Genomic DNA, 20,463 nt, shown 5'->3' with positions numbered 1-20,463 from the left:
CTAGTTCTACCTTCTCATTGGCTCTAAGCTCAGCCACATCACTTCCTCATTACTACCTGTCTATACAGACCTCCAGGTCTCTATGGTTGGTACTGGGATTAAAGGCCTGTGTCACCACACTTGGCTGTGTCTTTGACCACACAGAGACTCTGTCTGCCATGTGATCGGATTAACAGCGTGTGCCACCACCGCCTGAATTCTGTTTATGGCTCACTATGTGACCTCTGATCTCCAGGCAAACTTTATTTATTGACATACAAATAAAATATCACATTTCAGCACAAATAAAATATTACCACACCACTAGTTCTTTTTTTTAAATTAAATTTTTTATTTTACATACCAACAACAGTTTCCCCTCCATCCTATCCTCCCATTTCCTCCCCCTCTTCCTTTCTACCCACTCCATCCACTCCTCAGAAAGGTAAGGCCTCCCATGGGAGTCAACAAAGCATGGCACATCAAGGTGAGGCAGGACTAGGCCCCTTCCCTGTGCATCAAGGTTGCATCCCTCCATAGGGAGTAGGTTCCAAAAAGTAGGCTTGTGCACCAGGGACAGATCCTGGTCCCACTGCTACAGGTCCCACAAACAGACCAAGCTACACAACTGTCAGCCATATGCAGATGGCTTCCGTCAATCCCATGTGGGCTTCCTAGCTCCGTCTAGAGTCTGTGAGCTCTCATGAGCTCGGGTCAGCTGTCTCTGTGGGTTTCCCTGTCATGGTCTTGACACCCCCCTTGCTTATGTAATCCCTCATTCTTCTCTTCTACTGGACTCCTGGAGACCGGCCCAGTGCTTGCTGTGGATCTCTGCATCTGCTTCCATCAGTTACTGGATGAAGGCTCTATGATGACAATTAGGGTAGATCACCAATCTGAGTACAGGAGAAGGCCAGTTCAGGCACTCCTCTCTCCACCACTGCTAGGAGTCTTAGCTGGGGTCATCCTTGTATATCCTGGGATTTTCCCTGCCACCAGGTTTCTCCCTAACCCCATAATGGCCCCCTCTATCTATCAAGATCTATCTTTTGTTGCTCTTCCTCTCCGTCCTGCTCCCAGCTTGACCATCTTGATTCCTCATGTTCCCATCCTTCATCCCCTCCCCTCCATCCTTCTCTTCCCCCCAACCCCTGCCACCCTCAGTTTACCTAGGAGCCCACTAGCTCTTTCAACTTAATTTAACCTGTTTCTCGTCATCTATGTTTTGCCTCGGGGCTTTTTACCTTTCTTTAATTCTGTATGTCCTACTTTTCCTGCTTCTTCTGTGTCTGCTGGCTCTCCCCAGCCTGGGTTCCTCCTCCTCCTCTTTATTCTTTCTGCCCACCAGCCTCACCCATCCCCCTACTGCCTGGCAACACATCTTTATATTGTTAAACAAATGCAGCATAAACAAATGTAACACATCTCTGGGGGTTGGGGATTTAGGTTAGTGGTAGAGCGCTTGCTTAGCAAGTGCAAGGCACTGGGTTTGGTCCTCAGCTCTGGAAAAAAACAAAAAGAAACAAACAAACAAAACATATCTTTGCCTAGTTAAACAAATATTCTACACCACGAATGCCATACATGCAGGTTAGCAGCAGAGAGGGCTTTCTTGTTATGTGAACACACGGTCCTGCTGGTTGATCCTCCCAAAGTACTCTTTCCATCAGTGACTCTGAGTAGGGGGAGTGGTCTTACTCTCATAGATTAGATTAGTCTGTTTTGCTTTCTTGTATTGTAGACTTTCAAATCAACAACTTCTGAATTGACCAAGGTTTAGGATGTGCTCGAGATAAAGGAGGTTAAAGGCTGTTTTTTTTTTATATCTTGAATTTTTAAAATCTTAGTTATTTGTGCTTGTGTGTGCACTTGCACATGTATGTACATGTGTGTCAAGGCCAGAGGTTGATGTGTGTTTCTCAATCAGTCTCTAGGTCACTGGGTGCTGGTTTTTATGAGGCCGTGCAATGTTATTTATTAAGTGGCGCTGTTATTGTTTGAGAAAAGCCACAAGGCACGACAAAACCCACTATAAGAGTTTCATTAGGAGAAGGGAGACGCAGAAAAGAACGTGACCAGGCTGGTGGAAGACATGCGCAGAGAGAGATGGAGCGGGGCGGGCAGGAGAACGGGGAGGAGACTGTTTCCCGCTTCTTATGCATTCCCCTGCACATGAGAATATGGATTTACGGAGCTACACCATGCATGCATGTAGATTGTGTGATCACACTGCATGCAAATTATGTGATCATACAGCACACAATTAAGTAGAACGTAAGGCCCCTTACTTGGCTACTGAACTGCACATATGTGGTCATGTAGCTGGGGGAGTGGCCTGGAATTCCAACACTGGGACCTGGGGCTCACTGATTGAACTAGGGTGGTTGGTCAGGGAGCACCAGACATCCTGTTTGTCCTTCCTCAGCACTGAGATTACAAAGCCACACCACCAACACATCTGGTTTTTGACATGGGCACTGAAGATCATACTCAGGTCCTTATGCTTGTGTGGTAGGAGTTTCTCCTAAAAGGTCCATCTCCCGGGCCCTTCTTTTCGAATCTCTCAACAGACCCATTAATTGGTCTAGTGTATTTTTCCATCTGAGTGATAGGAACAGAAAGAAGTATAGAAAACTTTTCACTAGCCAGGCATGGTGGCACACACCTTTCATCCCAGCAGAGGCAGGCAGATCTCTGGGAGTTTGAGGCACGCCAAGCCTACAGAGTGTTCCAGGACAGCCAGAGCTACATTTGGTGAGACTCTGGGGTGGTTTGAAAGAAAATGCCCCTCCAAAGGGAGTGGCACTATTAGGAGGTGTGGCTTTGTTGGAGTGGGTGTGGCCTTGTTAGAGTGGGTGTGGCCTTGTTGGAGGAAGTGTGCACTGTGGGGGTGGGCTTTGAGGCCTCCTATGCTCAATCTACTCCCAGTGTCTCAGCCTACTTCCTTTGCCTGCATATCAACATGCAGCAGCTCCTCCAGTACCGTGTCTGCCTGCATGGCTCCATGCTCGCCTCCATGATAATGGACTAAACCTCAGAATCTGTAAGCTGCTACTCCAGTTAAATGGTTTCCTTTATCAGAGTTGCAGTGGCCATGGTGTTTCTTCACAGCCATAGAAACCCTAACTAAGAGAGACTATCTCAAAAAACCAAAAAGAAAAAACCTTTTGTTAGGCCTTATATGCTCAAGTTCCATGTTGCTGGAGGGCTTCTCTCCAGGTTCCACCAAGCCCCGCAGTCCCACAATCCACGTATAAAATAATCACTCAGACGCTTATATTACTTATAAACTGCATGGCCGTGGCAGGCTTCTTGTTAACTGTTCTTATATCTTAAATTAACCCATTTCTATAAATCTATACCTTGCCACGCGGCTCATGGCTTACTGGTGTCTTTACATGCTGCTTGTCCTGGTGGTGGCTGGCTGTGACTCCCCTCCTTCTTCCTGTTTCCCCAATTCTCCTCTCTCCTTGTCCTGCCTATACTTCTTGCCTAGTCACTGGTCATCGGTGTTTTATTTATATAGATCGATATCCACAGCAGTTCCACATTAGTGATAAGTTTTTTTTCACATCCTGAAAAGCCTCTCCACTGACGCAGCAATCCAAATCAGACCAAATCAGACCGAATTAGAAAAAGCCCCAGTTTAATGGGTAGAGTGTTCCCGGGTGATTCTCCAGCCCCTCAGAGAGGAGATGAGGATGAGAGATTGGAAAACCACGTGTCTGTTTTCTGGGATGCCCCTTAAATATCCTGTGGGAGTGGTCTTAAGCCTCTCTAGGGGAGGAGTAACATTTGGTGGGCTTTGAAGGGGCGGGTTTGGGGAAAGACATGGGGGGTGGGGAGAGAGGAGGTGTATCTTCCACCAGAACATCCCAGACTCTTTGAGTACAGGGGCACCAAGAGCTGAGGTGGAGTGCCCACCCAAATAATTAGCATTTCACATTTTTACATTTAAGATATTTAACAGCTTTTATGACAAAGAAAAACTACTAAATTATGCACATACCATCCTATTGCATAACATTCCTCAGAGATTAAAATATTCCATCCTGCAGGGAAGCACCTTCAGCAAGAAGGTAAACAACTCAAAATAGTTTCAGGAAGTCCCTGAAATGACCAGATTCATAGGACCCTCCCTGCCAGAATAAACAATGAAAGCTCAGTGTCCCTCTCAGACTAATTGAGCAAAGACGACTCAGACACACCAAGCTCTGAAGAACATTCTTTTCTTTTTCAGTTTTTCGAGACAGGGTTTCTCTGTGTAACCCTGGCTGTTCTGGATCTCGCTCTGTAGACCAGGCTGGCCTCAAACTCACAGAGATTGCCTGGCTCTGCCTCCCAAGTGCTGGTATTAAAGGCATGTGCCATCACTGCCTGACAGCGAACAACATTTTTGATAACAGATCCTCTGTCTGGGAGAAACGGAAACCAGCTGATCTGCCTGACAGCGGTTTAGACTAACTGGGAACTTGGAAAGGACGCTCTCCAGCCTGCTGAGCTCCTGCAGGCTGTGCAGTGTGCTCCAGGTTCCCAGCTTTGTGAGCTGTCACCCATGCTGAGTGGACTTCGGTGACGGAGCTGTCTGAGTTATTTCTGTCAGTTGTTCTGGTGTCCAGAAGGAAAGAAACGGATCACTTCCCTGCTGCGTTCTGGGTTCCCTGCCATGTCTGTAGCCAAGCCTTGGTCTGCTGGAGGTCTTAGCTTGATGTACCCATGTGTCTTGGCACCTGGGGGCAGTCAGCTGACTGGTTGTCTTTCTAGGTGGCACTTTTAACAAGGCTGTTGATGGCCTGGCAGGGCATTCACTAGCCCGTGGCCATTTTCCTCACTTAAAACAGGGACCCAAGAGCTTTTGGGAGTCAGCAAGTGCCAGAACTTGGCAATTTTCTTTTTGGGCTTTTATCTCTTGCCTGGCACACCTTAAATGCCACAGACGACTCTTTTGCCTGTGGGGTCAGGAGCCTTGCTCTGCAGATGCTTAAGTTTTAGTCAGGGAGGTCTGGGGAACAAGAAATGGATTTTACTCTGTGTCCTGAATTTTTTTTTTTTTTTTTCCCTTGATGATTGTTGGCTTAAGGACAGCTTTTGGAAGATCTGCCAGGAGGCAGACTATAAACCGATCCTTTTGGAAGACTTGTCTGAGGCTATAAGCTGATTTTTGGCTTAAGAGCCATCCTGACTACTGTAAACTTATTTATATGGATCTTAGCCGCTTCCAGACCTGTCTGTGTCTCCCAAGGCAGTTTGAGAATGAGTGGGTGGAGTTAAGGTGAGTTAGGGCTAGAGTTGTAGAAGCCGCCCAAGCCTGCCCATTTGAGCCCACCCACTGCCGGGGGAAGGTTGCACGTGGCAGAGGCAGAAATGGGGAGGGAGAAGGGTTTAGAGCTTTAGCAGAAAGCTTGGGAGTAAAGAAACTCTTTTATTTGCCCATTTGCTGGCAGAAGTTTCCGAGAAGCTATTATGCAGCCAGATTTACTGGTACCTGCCCCTATCCGCCAATGTAAGTGGTAAATGTATCCGCCCCTTTGTCCATGGCTGTAGCTGAGAGAAAAATAAAAAATTAAAATAACAAACCGGGGTCAGACTCCAATCCCGGGCGTCTCCGAGAGTGAAGAGAGATCTAAGAATCAGCTCAAGTTCGCCATCCTCTTCGTCAAGGGATGGGGAGGGCTGCAGCTGTGCTGGAGTTGGTCCATGGTGGACCCGAGACAGCATTGACCCCCTCGTCAGGAGTGAAAATGTGTCTGCCATTGCCAGCACAGCTGGAGGACAACCCCCGGGGTGTCTGTCCCAAAGAATATAGCTCAGACTACAGCCGCGAGAACTGTGGACTCCCTCGCTGTGGTCAAGAATCATGGCGGTAGCAGTAGTGGTAGCTGTGTGGGGGTCCAGCGGAGGCGAGGGACGGATGTGCACTCGAGGTCTCAGGGTCTTGCTGGGGGGGGGGCAGTGGCAGCAGGTTCTCATTGATCTATCTGGGTCTGAACGGCACCAGATGTTGGTTAAGCGCCTATGCTTGAGGCTGGCTGCCATGCCGAGGGAAGAGCATGCTGGATGTTGCAATGGCGGAAGAATCATGAGCCATGGTTATCTTTCTAGAGCTTTATTGAAAGAGAGAGAGAGAGACAGAGAGAGAGAGAGACAGAGAGACAGAGAGTACGGAAGGAGAGAGTGCAGAAAGAGGGCACAGAGAGGGCACGCCCGCTTTTTAGGCTGGGACAATCGCAGGCTGGTGACGTGATTAAGGACATAACCCTTACACAGGCAGCTTGAGAGAAGGTAAGTCAGCTCGGACATCTCGACCTTGGGTCCCCAGAAGGTCATTTTGGGTAATTTTCCATGGGATTCTCATCAAGGAGGTCAAATTTTAGTTAAACCTGAGATAGCCTCAGCCAGAATACAGATGGCAGAGCCTTAGCAGAATTAGGAAATAAGCAAGATCTGATTAGGAGTCCTGCTTATCACAACTTGTACCTGGTCTTGGCTGATGCTTTCACATCACTTTCTTTTATACATAACAGAACTCAGTCTTCACCTGAGCACTGAGAGTGGCCCACAGGAAGTAAGAGCTGAGCTGCTCCTGAAGGCTAGGATGAGCTTGTCCTACCCACCTCAGCCGCATCTGTTACAGGGTCTTCACCAGTAACTTTGTCAGCATTTGCCTCACCAGGAACAGAGTGGTCCTCCTGGGGTGGTGTCACAGGTGGATGGGGTGGGGACTGCAGTGTTGATGCTTGGGGTTGAAGAGCCAGCAGGCATGGGAGAGTGGGGGGTGGTTGTGGGGAGAAGGAGACATGGACACCACTGCCATCCTTTCTCCTGAGGTGGTCACTCCAAATCCGTCTAAAGCTCCAGTGTGTGCAGGACCTGGCAGCCTGCCTGCAGCCTTGGGTCGTCTAGCGGTCAGGGAAGCTCATGAGGAGGCAGTCTACTGGCCAGCAGGCGCTTTCATGGAGAGAATTCATTCCACTATTGCTGGTAGTGTGAGAGCCGAAGTTACATTTTAAGTTTTAATTATTATGCCTAAGAGATCCATGAAACAAAAATGCCTCTGATCTGCAGGCGCCTTGCCCAAGGACAGATAGTTCCTGAAATGCTGGAGACTACTGTTCATGGGAGATAACAAGTCCTATGTTTCCCAATCCCCTAAATAAGTTTGTTTGAGCCATCTCACTGATGTGCTTGATGACATGTGGGTGGGAGGTTCCAGGCAGGAAATACGTCAGAGTGTATGTTTGCTTCTGATAGGATGTAGGCTTGAAGTACGTCAGGATGTATGCGTACCCCTGATTAGACCTGGTGGGAAATACCTAAGCCACTGTAAACCCTGGTTTGGGGTCACCTTCTGGAAGCCCAAAGATGAACCTGGCCAGAGCCCATCTACCTGGCCAGTATTCAATTAAAGCTTGCTTCAAATTTGGCTTTAAATTATGGTAGTGGTCTTATTCTGTATGGTGGGGCTAATGGAAGATAAGTGTGTGTCACGTTTTCTTGCAATTAAAATGTGCAGAACTCGTCATTATTTCTATCAGTTACTCGTTCTCAGAATCTAACATGGCCGAAAAGACAGTCAATTATCTTTCATTTTATCACTTTATTCATCATATGAAAGTGAATCTGGGTTTTTTGTTATAAATATTCATTATTGTCCAATTTTGGTCATTTTTTTTCAAGGGGCTGAAAACACAACATTCTTTTACAAAACTTAATTTCTCTTGACACTTCAAAGAATATCTGAGAGAAAAGCAAGCAGACAAAACTCTTGTAGCTCCTTCTGAAGGTTGTCTAACCAGAGGGAGTGAATGAGGATCAGTAAAGGGGACTTCGGTTTTATTCAGACTGCCAGGTCAAGGCTTTGACAATAGGTCTCATGTGTCTCCACAAGTATTCGGAAGCTCTTCCCACCGTGTTTTCGCTTTGACGTAAAGGAAGGGAACTAGGCATAGAGACAAGCTTCTGAATTTTAGCCAGGCATGCTTGTGGTCCCCGTATTTGGGAGGTGTAAGCAGGGAGATCAGAAGTTCAGCGTTGTCGTCAGCTATACAGAGGGTTTGAGGCCAGCCTGTATTACCCCCGACCCTGTAGTTTCAGAAGTTCAGTCCATTATCGTCATGACAGGGAGCATGATGGTGTGCAGGCAGATGTGGTGCTGGTGAAGTGGCTGAGAGTTCTACATTTTATTTTGGTAATTTTTATTAAAGGCTCACTGTAAAACCAAAACATTTTTTTATTTTCTTCTTCTTTTGTGCTGATGGGACCTAAGACTCCACACATGGTTAGCAAGTCTCAATCAGTCACTAAGTGGTCTCTTTTGATTAATAATTTATTTTTAGGAATACAGTTGTATGTGTTGTTCATGTTTACTAGTGTTTAGTTTTAAAAAAAAATGTAGATAAGCCATTTTACACGAAACACTGATTAAAAGACATTTTTTAGTTACCTGCTACGATGAAGTAGGTTTCTATTCATGCAAAGGCTTATCCTAAGATAAATTTAAGAATAAAGGTGAGTTGTGGGGCTGGAGAGATGACTCAGAGGTTAAGAGCACTGGCTGCTCTTCCAGAGGTCCTGAGTTCAATTCCCAGCAACCACATGGTGGCCCACAACCATCTGTAATGAGATCTGGTGCCCTCTTCTGGCCTGCAGGCATACGTGCTATACATAATAAAAAAATAAATCTTAAAAAAAAAAAAAAAAGCCGGGCCGGGCGGTGGTGGCGCATGCCTTTAATCCCAGTGAGGCAGAGGCAAGCGGATTTCTGAGTTCGAGGCCAGCCTGGGCTACCAAGTGAGTTCCTGGGCAGACAGGCATACACAGAGAGACCCTGTCTAAAAAAAAAAAAAAAAAAAAAAAAAAGTAATAAAGGTGAGTTAATTCAGTAAGAACATAAATAGTTCTCAGATAGTACAAACATAGCGCAATGCAATCACAGTTTGCTAAACTACGGGTACCACGTGGCTACGGCAGCCGGGAAGGAGCAATTCTGGAACGGTCCCCACCTCCCCGAGAGGAGGTGTAATGAGCAGGCGCGGGAGCCCCTGGCGGCGCGGTTCCCATGGCGCCGCCGTAGCCGCGGTGCACCGGCGCAGGCGCAGTCGACGACGCCGTCTCCCGGGCGCCGCCGGAGCGGAGCGGGGCTGCAGTGCGCAGGCGCAGGCGGGTGCGGCGCCCTGGTCCCCATGGCGCTGCGGTAGCGGTGCTGGTGCGTGGGAGCCGGGATGAGCGCGTCCGAGGTGGACCGCGGGGCGTGGCTGCTGGTGCTGAGCTTCGTGTTCGGGTGCAACGTGCTGCGGATCCTCCTGCCGTCCCTTTCCTCCTTCGTAAGTAGCTGCCGGGGGGCGGCCGAGGCCGGGACGCCGGGCCTTGCCGCGTGTGTGCTGAAAGGTTTATACCGTCAGGTGGCTCCTAGCTCCTAACAGGTCGCGAGGTTCAACCAACTAACTCCACTCACTGCGCTCTGGAGGGTGGGGACTCCCGGAGCCACGCTTTCTGGCAGCAGGAAGCCTCAGGCAGGACGTGCTGTTAATCCTACTTCCACGATGCAGCCCGGCCATGCATCCTCACAGGTGCCTGGCCCTGGAGCGGCAGATCCCCGACTGCAGGGAGCCCCCCTTCTGCTCTCTCCATGGGAAGAAGGAACACTACGGAAGAATCTAAATAGGACATACCCTTCCTGCTCACTCGCGTTTCTTTTTAATTTTAACTTTTATGTGTATGTGTGTTTTGCCTGCATGTAAGTGCATCTCATGTGTGCCTTTGAGGCCAGAAGAGGGGGCATTGGATCCCCTGGAACTGGAATCACAGCTTTGAACCATCATGTCGGTGCTGGGAGCTGAACCCAGGCCCTCTGCAAGAGCAGCTAGTGCTCTTAACCACTGGGTTATCTCTCCAGTCTCTCCCCAATCTGTAGCTATGAAAGATTTATTTATTATTTTATGTGTATGTTCCAAGTGTATGTATATGTATCATGTATTTATTTATGTGTATGTTCCAAGTGTATGTATGTGTATCATGTGAATGCAGTTGCCTTGTGGAGGCCAGAAGAGATCGTCACATCCTCTGGAACTGAGTTACAGATGGTGTGAGCTGCCACATGGGTGTTGGGAACCCAGGTCCTCTGCAGGAGGAGCAAACGTGCTTAACCGCTGAGCCATCTCTACAGCCCGTACCCACAGCCCTGGAAAACATTCTTTGTGATAAACTTGGTGAACAAGAACGTTTCCCTGAGCTTTGTGAGCTGTGCAAATCAGCGGAGCCAGAAGAAGAGTCTTAGGAACTCTTAAGATGTAGCTGACCTGTGTGACTTGTGACTGATTTGAAGCGGTGACTGTGGGAATTGACCCCGTCTGCAGGTTAGAGTGGAGAGCACCTAGCTGGTGCGCCTACACATTTGGGATCCCAGCAGCCATCTGTGTGTGGGCGGCTGGTGGGAGAGACCGAACCTTCGCCTTCTGTCTTCACGTCTTCCTGAAGAAGCCTCTAGTCCTTCGCCCCCTGTAATCCACGTGTGTGTTTTGGTAGTTAGAGTTGGTAGTTAGAGTTCCTCATGTGTCGGGACAGCAACCCCTCCTGGTTCCTTGTGTAGTTTTATTTTTCCGTCTCATTTAGTGTGTGTGTATGTGTGTTTTTGTGTATGTACAGGCACATGTATGTGTGTGTGGGAGCACACAAATAGAGGGCTGAGGTTGATATCGGGGATAGTCCTTGGTCACTTTTCTTCTGTCTTACTCATTGAGGCAAGGTCTCTCAGTAAAATCCAGAGCACACTGATAGGGCTAATCTCATTAACTAGCCTGCTGTGGGGATCCCATCTCCATCTTCCAAGGCTGGAATTACAGAGGGGCATCTACACCCACCTGTTCGGTGGCTTCCTCATGCATGTACAGCAAGAGCTTTAACCACTGGGCCACCTCCCTGCCTTTGTGTGGCTCCTTCTCCTTCCATCCTGTGTCTCACTCCACTTTACCTCACAGTGGAGCTCAGGAAACAGCCCAGTTGCTCAAGGAGGCTGTGTGGGGCTGTCCTCGCTCAGTTTGTCATGAGTTTCCAGTAGCCAGCAGATAGGGAGGAGATGTATGTCTTGCCATCTCAGGATCCTCCAGTACACTTTTACAAGACTTGTGTGTGCTCCGTTTCAGTCCTGAGCGTTCGCCCTGGGTGCACAGGCATCATTGTTTCGAGGAAGCACCTGGACTTGACCTGGGCCTGCACGGAGTTCTGTGCTGTTCCTGCAGGAGGTACACCGCCTTGAATCCGCTACCAAACCCTTTGGTAGTGACACTTGGGATAGTTGCTGGGTCCGGAAGGATAATGCATGATTAATACTGTAGCGGAGTACAGCCCGTCTGTAATTGATGTTCAGAACAGGGAAGAGGAGTGAGAGATCTCATTTGTCTGGCTTGCTGGGTTTCCAGTGAGGGAGCTATTGGGAACACCCTGGTATAAGGATGCCAGAATACTGCTCCCCACAATGGTGAGAGCATCCCTACCCCCTGCTTCTGATTTGAAAGACCAAGTGTGACCAATTGATGACAAGGTGGTTGGGTTGGGGTGGCAGTGTCTAGGTGTTCAGAGTGTAGCCTTCCTCACTGTGATTCTGAGCGGGTGGTGCCAGTGCCTGTGGTTGGCCTGGCTGGGATTGTTCTGAGGTTCCTTTGTGTTGGTCACAGCATGTCTGCTCAGGTGCCCCGGAACTGACGAGTACAGGTGGGGTTGGCTCTTCTGAGATGAGGGTCTGATGTTCAGGTGCCCAAGGAACTGGCCTGGCAGAGGTGGGGTGAGGGCCTGAGAGTCGCAGTGAGCAGGTGCCAGCATGAACTTCCTGACAGACCCGGCTTTGCTGGCAGTAGCATTCTGCACCCATGCCTCTGGGGCCTGGCTGGGGCAGCTACCTCTCTCACAGTGTGTGTTCAGCACTTTCCAAGTTACCCTTTGCTTTGTGCTCGAAACCTTGGCCAGCTCCTTCTGGGACCTGTCTGGAGCATTTTCCTCTCGTATTCCCTTTCTACAGACCAGCCTCTCAGCAAGGCCCTTCCTTCTTTGGGATTATTGTTTATATTTATTTTATTTTTGTTTTTGCTTGTTTGTTTGTTTATGTATTTACTTGAGACAGAGTTTCTCTGTGTAGCCCTAGTTGTCCTAGAACTCACTCTCTAGACAGGGATCTGCCTGCGGCTGCCTCCCAAGTACTGGGATTAAAGGCATGTGTCGCCATGACCGGTTGGGACAGGATTTTGGGGCATAGCAACCGAACAGGATATGCTCCTGGAACCTCGACTGAGAGTGTGTTCCTGGGCTGGTGGGCGGAGTGCTTGGCTGGCAGGGACCTCTACCCAAGGAGCAGGCCTCTGGACTCTGTGTATGGGTCTCATCTCAGGTCCCTTCCAGAGATGAGATGGGTGTGGAGACACACCCATGCTGGTGAGCTGGGCTGTGCAGCTCATACCAGCAGCTTTCAGACCCATCTGGCCCTTGGGTCGTCAGTGATGAGTCAGGGTTTGACCCTTCCCAGAGTGACTCCAAGCTCAATCTTGGGCAAGCGTGTAGGCAGAGTGTATCCTGGCCAAACAGGATTGCATCAGGAGGCTAGTGTACTTACTCTAGCCTCTGCCCGCAGGGTGGGAAGAAGGAAGCCTAGATTCTGTCCTGTTTCTCGGGTTGTCTCTACCGCCTGAGTCATCTTGATAAAAAATTCACAAACTTGGTGCCTCAGAGTCTTGGTGGTTCTGTCTCCAGGGCATTTGTGAGTCTGAATCACCTAAAGGATGGTTTGTTTTTCTTTTGAGACGGGCCCCAGTGTGCAGCTCACGTTGTTCTGGAGGTGGCCATGCACTCCTGGCTGGCTTTGAACAGCTGCTGAAGCTTCCCAAATGATGGCGCTGTGGGCGTGCACCTCCAGGCCCAGCTTGCTCCTGTTTCCTGTTTAAGTTCAAACAGACTTTATAGAGACCCTGATTTTTGAAAGATAGTTCTGTAACTTAAAAAAAAAAAAAAAAAAAAAAAAAAAAAGCCGGGCAGTGGTGGTGCACGCCTTTAATCCCAGCACTTGGGAGGCAGAGCCAGGTGGATCTCTGTGAGTTCGAGGCCAACCTGGGCTACAGAGTAAGATCCAGGAAAGGCACAAAGCTACACACTACACAGAAAAACCCTGTCTCGAAAAACCAAAAAAAAAAAAAAAAAAAAAAAAAAGGTGTATGGGAGCTTGAGAGATGGCTCAGTGGTGAAGAGCATTGACTGCTCTTCCAAAGGACCTGGTTTCAATTCCAGCACCCACATAGCAGCTCACAACTGTCTGTAATTCCAGTTCCAGGGGACTCGACAGTCATGGCAGAACACCAATGCACATAAAATAAAAAATAAATAAAAAGAAACTGCAAAAAATGGTGTATGACATTTAAAATTATTTTATATGCGTATGGGTGTTTGGCCTGCAGGTATGACGTATGTCTGTACATCACCTGCATGCCTGGTGCCCATGGATCCAGAAGAGAGCGTTGGATTCTCTAGAACTGGAGTTACAAATGGCTGTGAGCTACCTTATGGGTTCTGGGAACTGAATTCTAGTCCTCTATTTTAAAAAAAAGTGCTGTTAACCACCGAGTGTCTCTGCAGTCTGTCTCTGTGACTTTTGGAGACTTTGGTCCAAATCCTGTTTCTGTCTCCAGGGTGAACCAGGCTGGAGTAACTCTCCATGTGAGTGGTGGATAGTGAACAGCAAAGAAAGGTTGTTTTGCATACCCTGTTCCTTGTGCCAGCCGCAGACATGGCACAGTAGTGAGCTCATTGTGTAGCCGCCAGTGTGACTCGGATTGCTGGCCCCAGCCTAAGGGCTTTGTCCTGCGGGCTCTGGAGGGGGCTTCCGCTTGTGTGCCTGGACTGTGTGTGGACACTGGGGTTTGGTTCTGGCTGTAACTGCAATTGCCCCATTGTGTGGCAAGCAGAGGGGTCCTCTGAGCTGGGGTTGACACTCTCTGTGGGCCAGGTTCACTTTGGATGCTTCTGCTTTTCTTCTTTAAAAACAAACAGAGCTCTTCTTAAAAAGTTTGGACAAACCTGCACATGCAGGAGTCAGTCATACAGTTTAAAAAGCAGTTTTTTACCCCCAGAACCCCTGAAGGTAAGTTGACAGCCTTGGTGAGTCCAGTCTGAAAACTTGCTTCGCTTTCCCCATGTTAGATGAGGTTCTTTCTAGTGTCACTGTGTTTGTGGTGATCTCTGCTGTCCCCAGTCTTGGGGGACTGTTCTGCAGAGCCGCTGCTGTGTTTGGAGGGGTCCTGGACAGTGCTGTGTTGCTGCGCCTCACACTGGTATACGCTTCCGTCTGAAGAAGAGGTGCCTTTCTGCACGCCACCTTCCTGACCGCTCTGAGAGTGTTGGGTGCCACCTGGTGGCCGCTGTTGTCCTGCTCTGGTTTGACTGCAGGGCTGTTTCTGTTTTATATGACTCCCCCAGTGTCTTCCTGCACCCCTAAACCATGTGGCAGCTGGGCCTGTCAGAAAGCCTGTCTTAGGCTCAAACCTGTAGGGGGTCCATAGAGTTAATTGGCTGGGTCTCGGTGAGCACATACAGGTCCCCACATTAGAGCTAGAACGTGGAAGGACACTGATGCCAGCCTCCTCCCTGCTAGGTTTCCAGGGTGCTGCAGAAGGATGCAGAGCAGGAGTCACAGATGAGGGCAGAGATCCAGGACATGAAGCAGGAACTGTCCACTGTGAACATGATGGACGAATTTGCCAGATATGCCCGGCTGGAAAGGAAGATCAACAAAATGACGGACAAGCTCAAGACTCACGGTACTTCCCCTGCAGTCACCCATGATGTGGCAGGCATTATGAGGACTGATCAGGGGAGGGCGTTTGTGTGTGGATTTGAGGGGCATTCTTTGCCTCCTAGATGGCTGCACAGTGACCAAACCTTGTAGTTGTATAGAGGATCTTCCACAGTAACTTCACTTCTCCCTCTTTGCTGGTCAGTATTTGCTTCCTGTAGAAGTCATCGTAGATTCTTCATCCTCTAGACTTTCATTTTCAAGTTTGGCATTTGCTGAGGGAAGTCCAGATAGAGATCACACAGTGGGTCCAGGGTACTTTGTCTCACTCTCAGGAGCATGCCCACAGTGTGGAGATGTCAAGGAGCAGCTCCTGACCAAGGATGGTGCACACTTGAGTTTCTGGTACCTTGAGGCAGAGTCAGGCAGGTCTCTGAATTCAAGGCCAGCCTGGTCTACATGGTGAGTTTTAGACTAGCCAGGGATACATAGTGAGAAGTACCCACAAACACACACTCTGTCTTTGTCTCTCTCTGTCTCTGTGCCTCTGTCTTTCTCTCTGTCTCTCTGTCTCTCTCTCTTACACACACACACACCTCTCCAGACAGCAGTGTGTCCTGAGAGGCTCTGCTGGGCTGTGTAAGGTGGAGCAGGTTGCACACTGTAGAACTAACAGGGGCCTGTGCAGGCCTGGGAGAGCTGGACTCCTGCTGGAGGTTTAAAAAATGGAGATGATGTGTAGTCCTGTTGGTAGGCGGCAGGTACATTAGGAAGAATCTCTGATGAGTGGCGTGCAGGGAGTCCAGGGTGCAGTCTGAGTAGGCTTGTACTTAAATGATGGCCTAGTGATGCAACTTTGTAAACTCTGTCAGTTAGCGTACAGATAAGGAGCTTCGTCATGGCATTTCATACTGTGTGCTGTACTTGGTCCTGTTTGGTGTTTCTAAGCATATTGATTATTTCATTTATAGTTAGAAGATGTTTTATTGGGGAAAATAACACTTCTGTTTGGGTATTTTCTCAACTTTGCAGGATTAGTTCATGTTTCACCGTTTTTCTTTCAGTGAAAGCACGGACAGCTCAGTTGGCCAAGATCAAATGGTTCATAAGCGTTGCTTTCTACATCCTGCAAGTAAGTGTGTGGTGTTGCCTGGGCAGGTGTTTGCTTCTTTCCTTTTTCTGCTCGTGTGTGTGTGTGTGTGTGTGTGTGTGTGTGTGTGTGTGTGTTCACTGCGAGGACTGACCAGGTAGGGTGTGATGCCCCCACTCACCTTATCTTTCTCTAGGCAGCTTTGATGGTCTCACTCATTTGGAAGTACTACTCCGTCCCTGTGGCTGTGGTGCCCAGCAAGTGGATCACCCCGCTAGACCGCCTGGTAGCCTTTCCTACTCGAGTAGCAGGTAGGTGGTAGAGGTGTGTGGTGGGAGGTTAAACCGCCTGGCGTTGTCCTCACTGTCCTCTTAGCAAGCCCCCCCCCCCCCCCAATCTCAGCCTTTTGGAGTCTAGAGAAGCTGCTTGCAGGTCACTTGAATGCTCAGGAGCAGAGTTACAGCCCCGGCACTCAGAGGCCACCTTCTCTTCCCTGTGGCTGCTACACTGAGTAACTTGCTGCTGTTGGCTGTTGCTTTGGATGTTAGAGGTTGTTCGTGTCACTAAAGAATGAGCAGACACATAGGAATATATTTTTGGGTTGAGGGGTGGTTGAGACAGGGTTTCACTGTGTGGCCCTGATTGGCCTGGAACTTGACTGTAGACCAGGCTGGCCTCAAGCTCACAGAGATCTGCCTGCCTCTGCCTTCCCAGTGCTGCTGGGATTAAAGATGTGCTCCTCCATGCCCTGGCAACAGCAACAATTTTTAAAGAATCATGCCAGTTGCCTTGTGTGTGTACTTTTAGTCTAGCACTCAGGAGACAGGCAGGAGGATCTCTGTGAGTTCAAGGCCCACTTGGCTTACATAGGGAGTTGCAGACCAGCCAGAGCTACTTAGAAAAAAGGGCGGGGGCGGGGGTGGGAGGATCCTGCCAGTTACAGATAACCCCAGTTGTGGTCTGTTTCTTCCAGTCTGTCTTTGCCATCTGTTTTAAAATGGTCAAGGTCACCTGGTTTAAATCATTTTATGCCCCTTCCACTCCAAAGTCAACACAGGGGCTTAATATTAATTATCAATGTTTGGCGGATAGCTCAGGCTTGTTACTAACTAGCTCTTACAGCTTAGCCCATTTCTGTTAATCTGTGCTGCCCCAAGGCTGGTGGCGTTTACCTCTATCCCATTTTGTGTGTCTGACTCGTTCTGTGTCTGACTGGTGACCCTCTGACTCCACCCTCTCTCATCCCAGCATTCTTAGTTTGGTTGTCCCACCTATACTTCCTGCCTGGCTACCAGCCAATCAGGTTTTTATTAACAATGAGAGCAATACATATTTACAGTGTACAAAGATTGTTCCACAGCAGGTAACTTAAACAGATCTGCTTCCTGATGACTGGAATCCAAGGTGAAGGTGCCATACATTGGTATCATTAGGACTCATTTTGTGGTTGACAAATGGTACCCTCTCAAGCAAGGGTCCTTGGGTAGGAGGAGGAAATGTTAACAATGTACCGTGTAAGCTTCTTCCTAAAGCTGACCCATGACCTCAGCCTCTCCCAAAGGCCCTGACTAATGCTGTCCCCAGGGTCAGGACTTAAGCATATGAATTAGGGTGCAAACATGTAGGTCACAACACTCTGTCAGTAAATTTTTTTGGCAAAGAATTTTCTTGTTATTTGAATTTTCCTGTTAGGACACTTTCTCAGGTCCTGATTTTTACTAGTAGAGATAATACTGCTGGATGTGGTGGCTCATCATGCCTGTGATTCCAGCCTCTGGGAGACCAAAGCAGGTGGGTTGCTGCAGGTTCAAGGCCATTGTGGACTAAGTGTAAGAGCCTGTAAAAAACCAAAGTGTATGTTCTTGCCAGTCATAGGTTCTGATGTGTGATAATACTGTAGTGAAATACATCATTGAAAGCCCTTCAGTTTAGCTGTCATACCCCCGCCCCCCACCCCGCCAGCTTTTTAATGCTTTTTTTGGGACGTGAAAAAGAGATAGTGGTACAGGGTGTTCTTACAGCCTGTTGTATACCCAGTGATATCTCTGGCAGCAAAGGGATGCTAGGACTGTGTCTGCTGTTCAGGGTGGTCCAGCCTGGTGCACGGTGCACCCTGTGTGTGAGCTGTAGTCATGAGGTCCTTTTCTTACCCCTCAGCACCTTCCTCCCTGTGTGTTGACGTGTGTATCCTCTGACACGAGCTTCTTTCTTTTAGGTGGAATCGGAATCACCTGTTGGATTTTAGTCTGTAACAAGGTTGTGGCTATTGTCCTCCACCCTTTCAGCTGAGGGGACATGCGCAGCTACACGACTGTGCGGGAAGGATCTCCCTAGGGTAAAGAGCTGATTGCACAGACGTCCACAGGGGCTTGTTTTTGTGTTTGGGACATACTTGCTTTTGTTCTTCACCTGGGAGTCTTGTCTGAGCCAGGATTTCCTACACTTGTTGTCACTGAGCCAGAAGGCGACCAGTTATGACACTTACGTATCGCTGACGTAGATTTGGATGCATATGAACTGTGAACCGTCAGGTGGCATTTGCATGCTGGCACTTGCTCTGGGCATGGTTTGTTATGTTGCCAGCTGCCAAGACTTCTAACAACTCCAATAGTGCCGTTTTTAATTTTAGAAAAAAAAACAAAACAAAACACTTTTTTTTTAGAAAAGAAAATTAGAAAAAAATATCACTACTAGAACTCTGCTTTTTAATTCGTGAGGTTCAGCTGAAAGTGACACCAGTGGACGCTGCCTGTCCTCGTCCTCCAGTTTAAATGCCGTTTGCTGAGCCAGTGTGTAAATGTGTGAAAAGCATCACCATGTAGCTAAGCCTGTTAATTTTTCATACTGGTTCCTATGTGTGTCCATGAGACCACGTTATATTGTTTTTATTTAAAGCCTTTCAAATGAAGTATGTCTTTAAAGCATTGGGTCTCTATGCTGTATAGTGTGGAACAGAGTTAAACAAGGTGGGGTCTGATCCAGTTCATTTGAACTGAGACTCATTTGGCTCATGAAGTTACAAGGCAGAGTTCTGCCAAGTCTGGGTGTTTTTGGTTTTGTTTTTTTGAGACATAGTCTCTCAATGTAGTCCTGGCTGTCCTGGAATTCTGTACATAGACCAGGCTGGCCTTGACCCTACAGAGATCCACCTGCCTCTATCTCCCAAATACTGGGATTAAAGGTGTGTGCTGCTACACCTAGCTCCAAGTCTGTTTTTGAAGCACTTTTCCTAGTTACAGTATTTGCCAGGCTGTGGTCCTGGACTCTGGGGAACCAGAGCACAGAAAAGCTCCTGCTATCACATGTCTCTGCACAGTTCCGATTGTCCTGGGACCACTGGACCAGGCTGACCTGGAACTTATAGAGATCCTCTTGTCTCTGCCTCCCACTTTCCGGGATCAAAGGCATAGATAGCACTGGGTTTTGAAGGATCATATTTATATTGTTATGTTTCCTAATGAGCTCATAAATAGTGTGTTTTTTTGACTGTACTGTGAACAGGCTGAGTGTGGCCCTTTGGTCTGTTGTCGGATGGAGTACCACCAGAGCAGGCTTGAGGGTCCACTGATGGAAGTACAGCAGACCCTGTAGATTCATGGTACCAAGGTTACTTGGCTATAAAGGGCACAAATGGAGTGCAGCAGTATGCGTAGACAAAGTGGACCTGCCCACCAGCTCCGGCATCCTCACCACACAGGGAACACTTGGACTACAGAAGATTAGTCCAGGACCTGAGGAGGTCGGAATGGCACTGGAAGCTGCAGAATCCGGCTCACTCCAGGGGTTCAGCACTCAGGGAGGGGGAAGGGATGTACCTTGGTCCTTTTTGCAGTGAGCTGCAGTCTGGAGTGGTTCATCATTCAAGCAGCCAGAGCCGGTATCCGGACCGTAAGCCTCTCAAAGGTGTGTGATTCCCACTGACCCTGCAGGAAAAAGGCGACAGAGGGGTTAGTTTGTTCTCAAATGTTAGTGCCCCCAATGCATAATGTGTGTAAGACTGTTAGTGTTCCCATGTTACAATGTTAAGACTGATTGTTCTCAAATGTTAGTGCCCCCAATGCATAATGTGTGTAGGACTGTTAGTGTTCCCATGTGTACAATGTTAAGACTGAGTGGGGGACATCACCTTGTCTCTCCCCCAGAATCGTATTAATAATACAGTAATAAACATTGGACTAACGAGGAAGAGGTGCAGCAGAAAGCGTGTTTTTTGTCTTCCTGCCCTGTCATGGTTTCCAGGCTCCAGTTTCCTGCTTCTCGGGGTTCTCCAGGTGGTCCGTGTTTATGAATGTTGGTGTGTATGCAGTTTAAAAAATTATAAAAGAAAAAAATCTGAAAAACCAAAATCACTATTATTATTTTAATTTTAATTTTTTTGGAGGCAGGGTCTTACTGTGCAGCCCTGGCTGGCCTGGAACTCACCATGAAGACCAGGCTGGCCCAAACTCGGATCACCCTGCCTCTGCCTCTTGAGTGTTGACACGGGTGAGCAGCTGTACCCAGTAGCAGCAGCCCCTCAGCAGGCACTATACCATTGGGCCACACTTGGCCTTTGTTCAGAGTTTTAAAGGTGTTACTATACACTAGCCCATGAACATTTGGAGACAATGTGGCTGATTCCAGG

The 20,463-nt window shown here is 48.4% G+C and overlaps 1 protein-coding gene across 1 annotated transcript; it reads left to right on the top strand.

The window, feature by feature from the left end:
* The first annotated feature begins 9,123 nt into the window (after positions 1-9,123).
* On the top strand, positions 9,124-20,025 carry Get1 (guided entry of tail-anchored proteins factor 1). Its single transcript, XM_028879931.2, has 5 exons — positions 9,124-9,302; positions 14,609-14,774; positions 15,814-15,881; positions 16,036-16,150; positions 18,055-20,025. The coding sequence occupies exons 1-5, from the start codon at positions 9,201-9,203 to the stop codon at positions 18,126-18,128; spliced, it is 525 nt and encodes a 174-aa protein (XP_028735764.1). The 5' UTR covers positions 9,124-9,200; the 3' UTR covers positions 18,129-20,025.
* Positions 20,026-20,463: the final 438 nt, after the last annotated feature.

Source organism: Peromyscus leucopus, chromosome 12 (assembly GCF_004664715.2).
Source record: "Peromyscus leucopus breed LL Stock chromosome 12, UCI_PerLeu_2.1, whole genome shotgun sequence".
Lineage (NCBI taxonomy): Eukaryota > Metazoa > Chordata > Mammalia > Rodentia > Cricetidae > Peromyscus > Peromyscus leucopus.
The sequence above is the reverse complement of the archived record's forward strand: the minus strand, read 5'-3'. Positions and strand labels throughout refer to the sequence as shown.

What these genes read in the sequence shown, in the direction of transcription:
- Get1 (XM_028879931.2), top strand. Translation starts at nt 9,201, where the DNA reads ATGAGCGCGTCCGAGGTGGACCGCGGGGCGTGGCTGCTGGTGCTGAGC. An exon ending in GGACAAGCTCAAGACTCACG is followed by an intron (nt 14,775 to 15,813) that starts GTACTTCCCCTG and finishes TTTTTCTTTCAG; the next exon opens with TGAAAGCACGGACAGCTCAG. An exon ending in CTTTCCTACTCGAGTAGCAG is followed by an intron (nt 16,151 to 18,054) that starts GTAGGTGGTAGA and finishes TCTTTCTTTTAG; the next exon opens with GTGGAATCGGAATCACCTGT.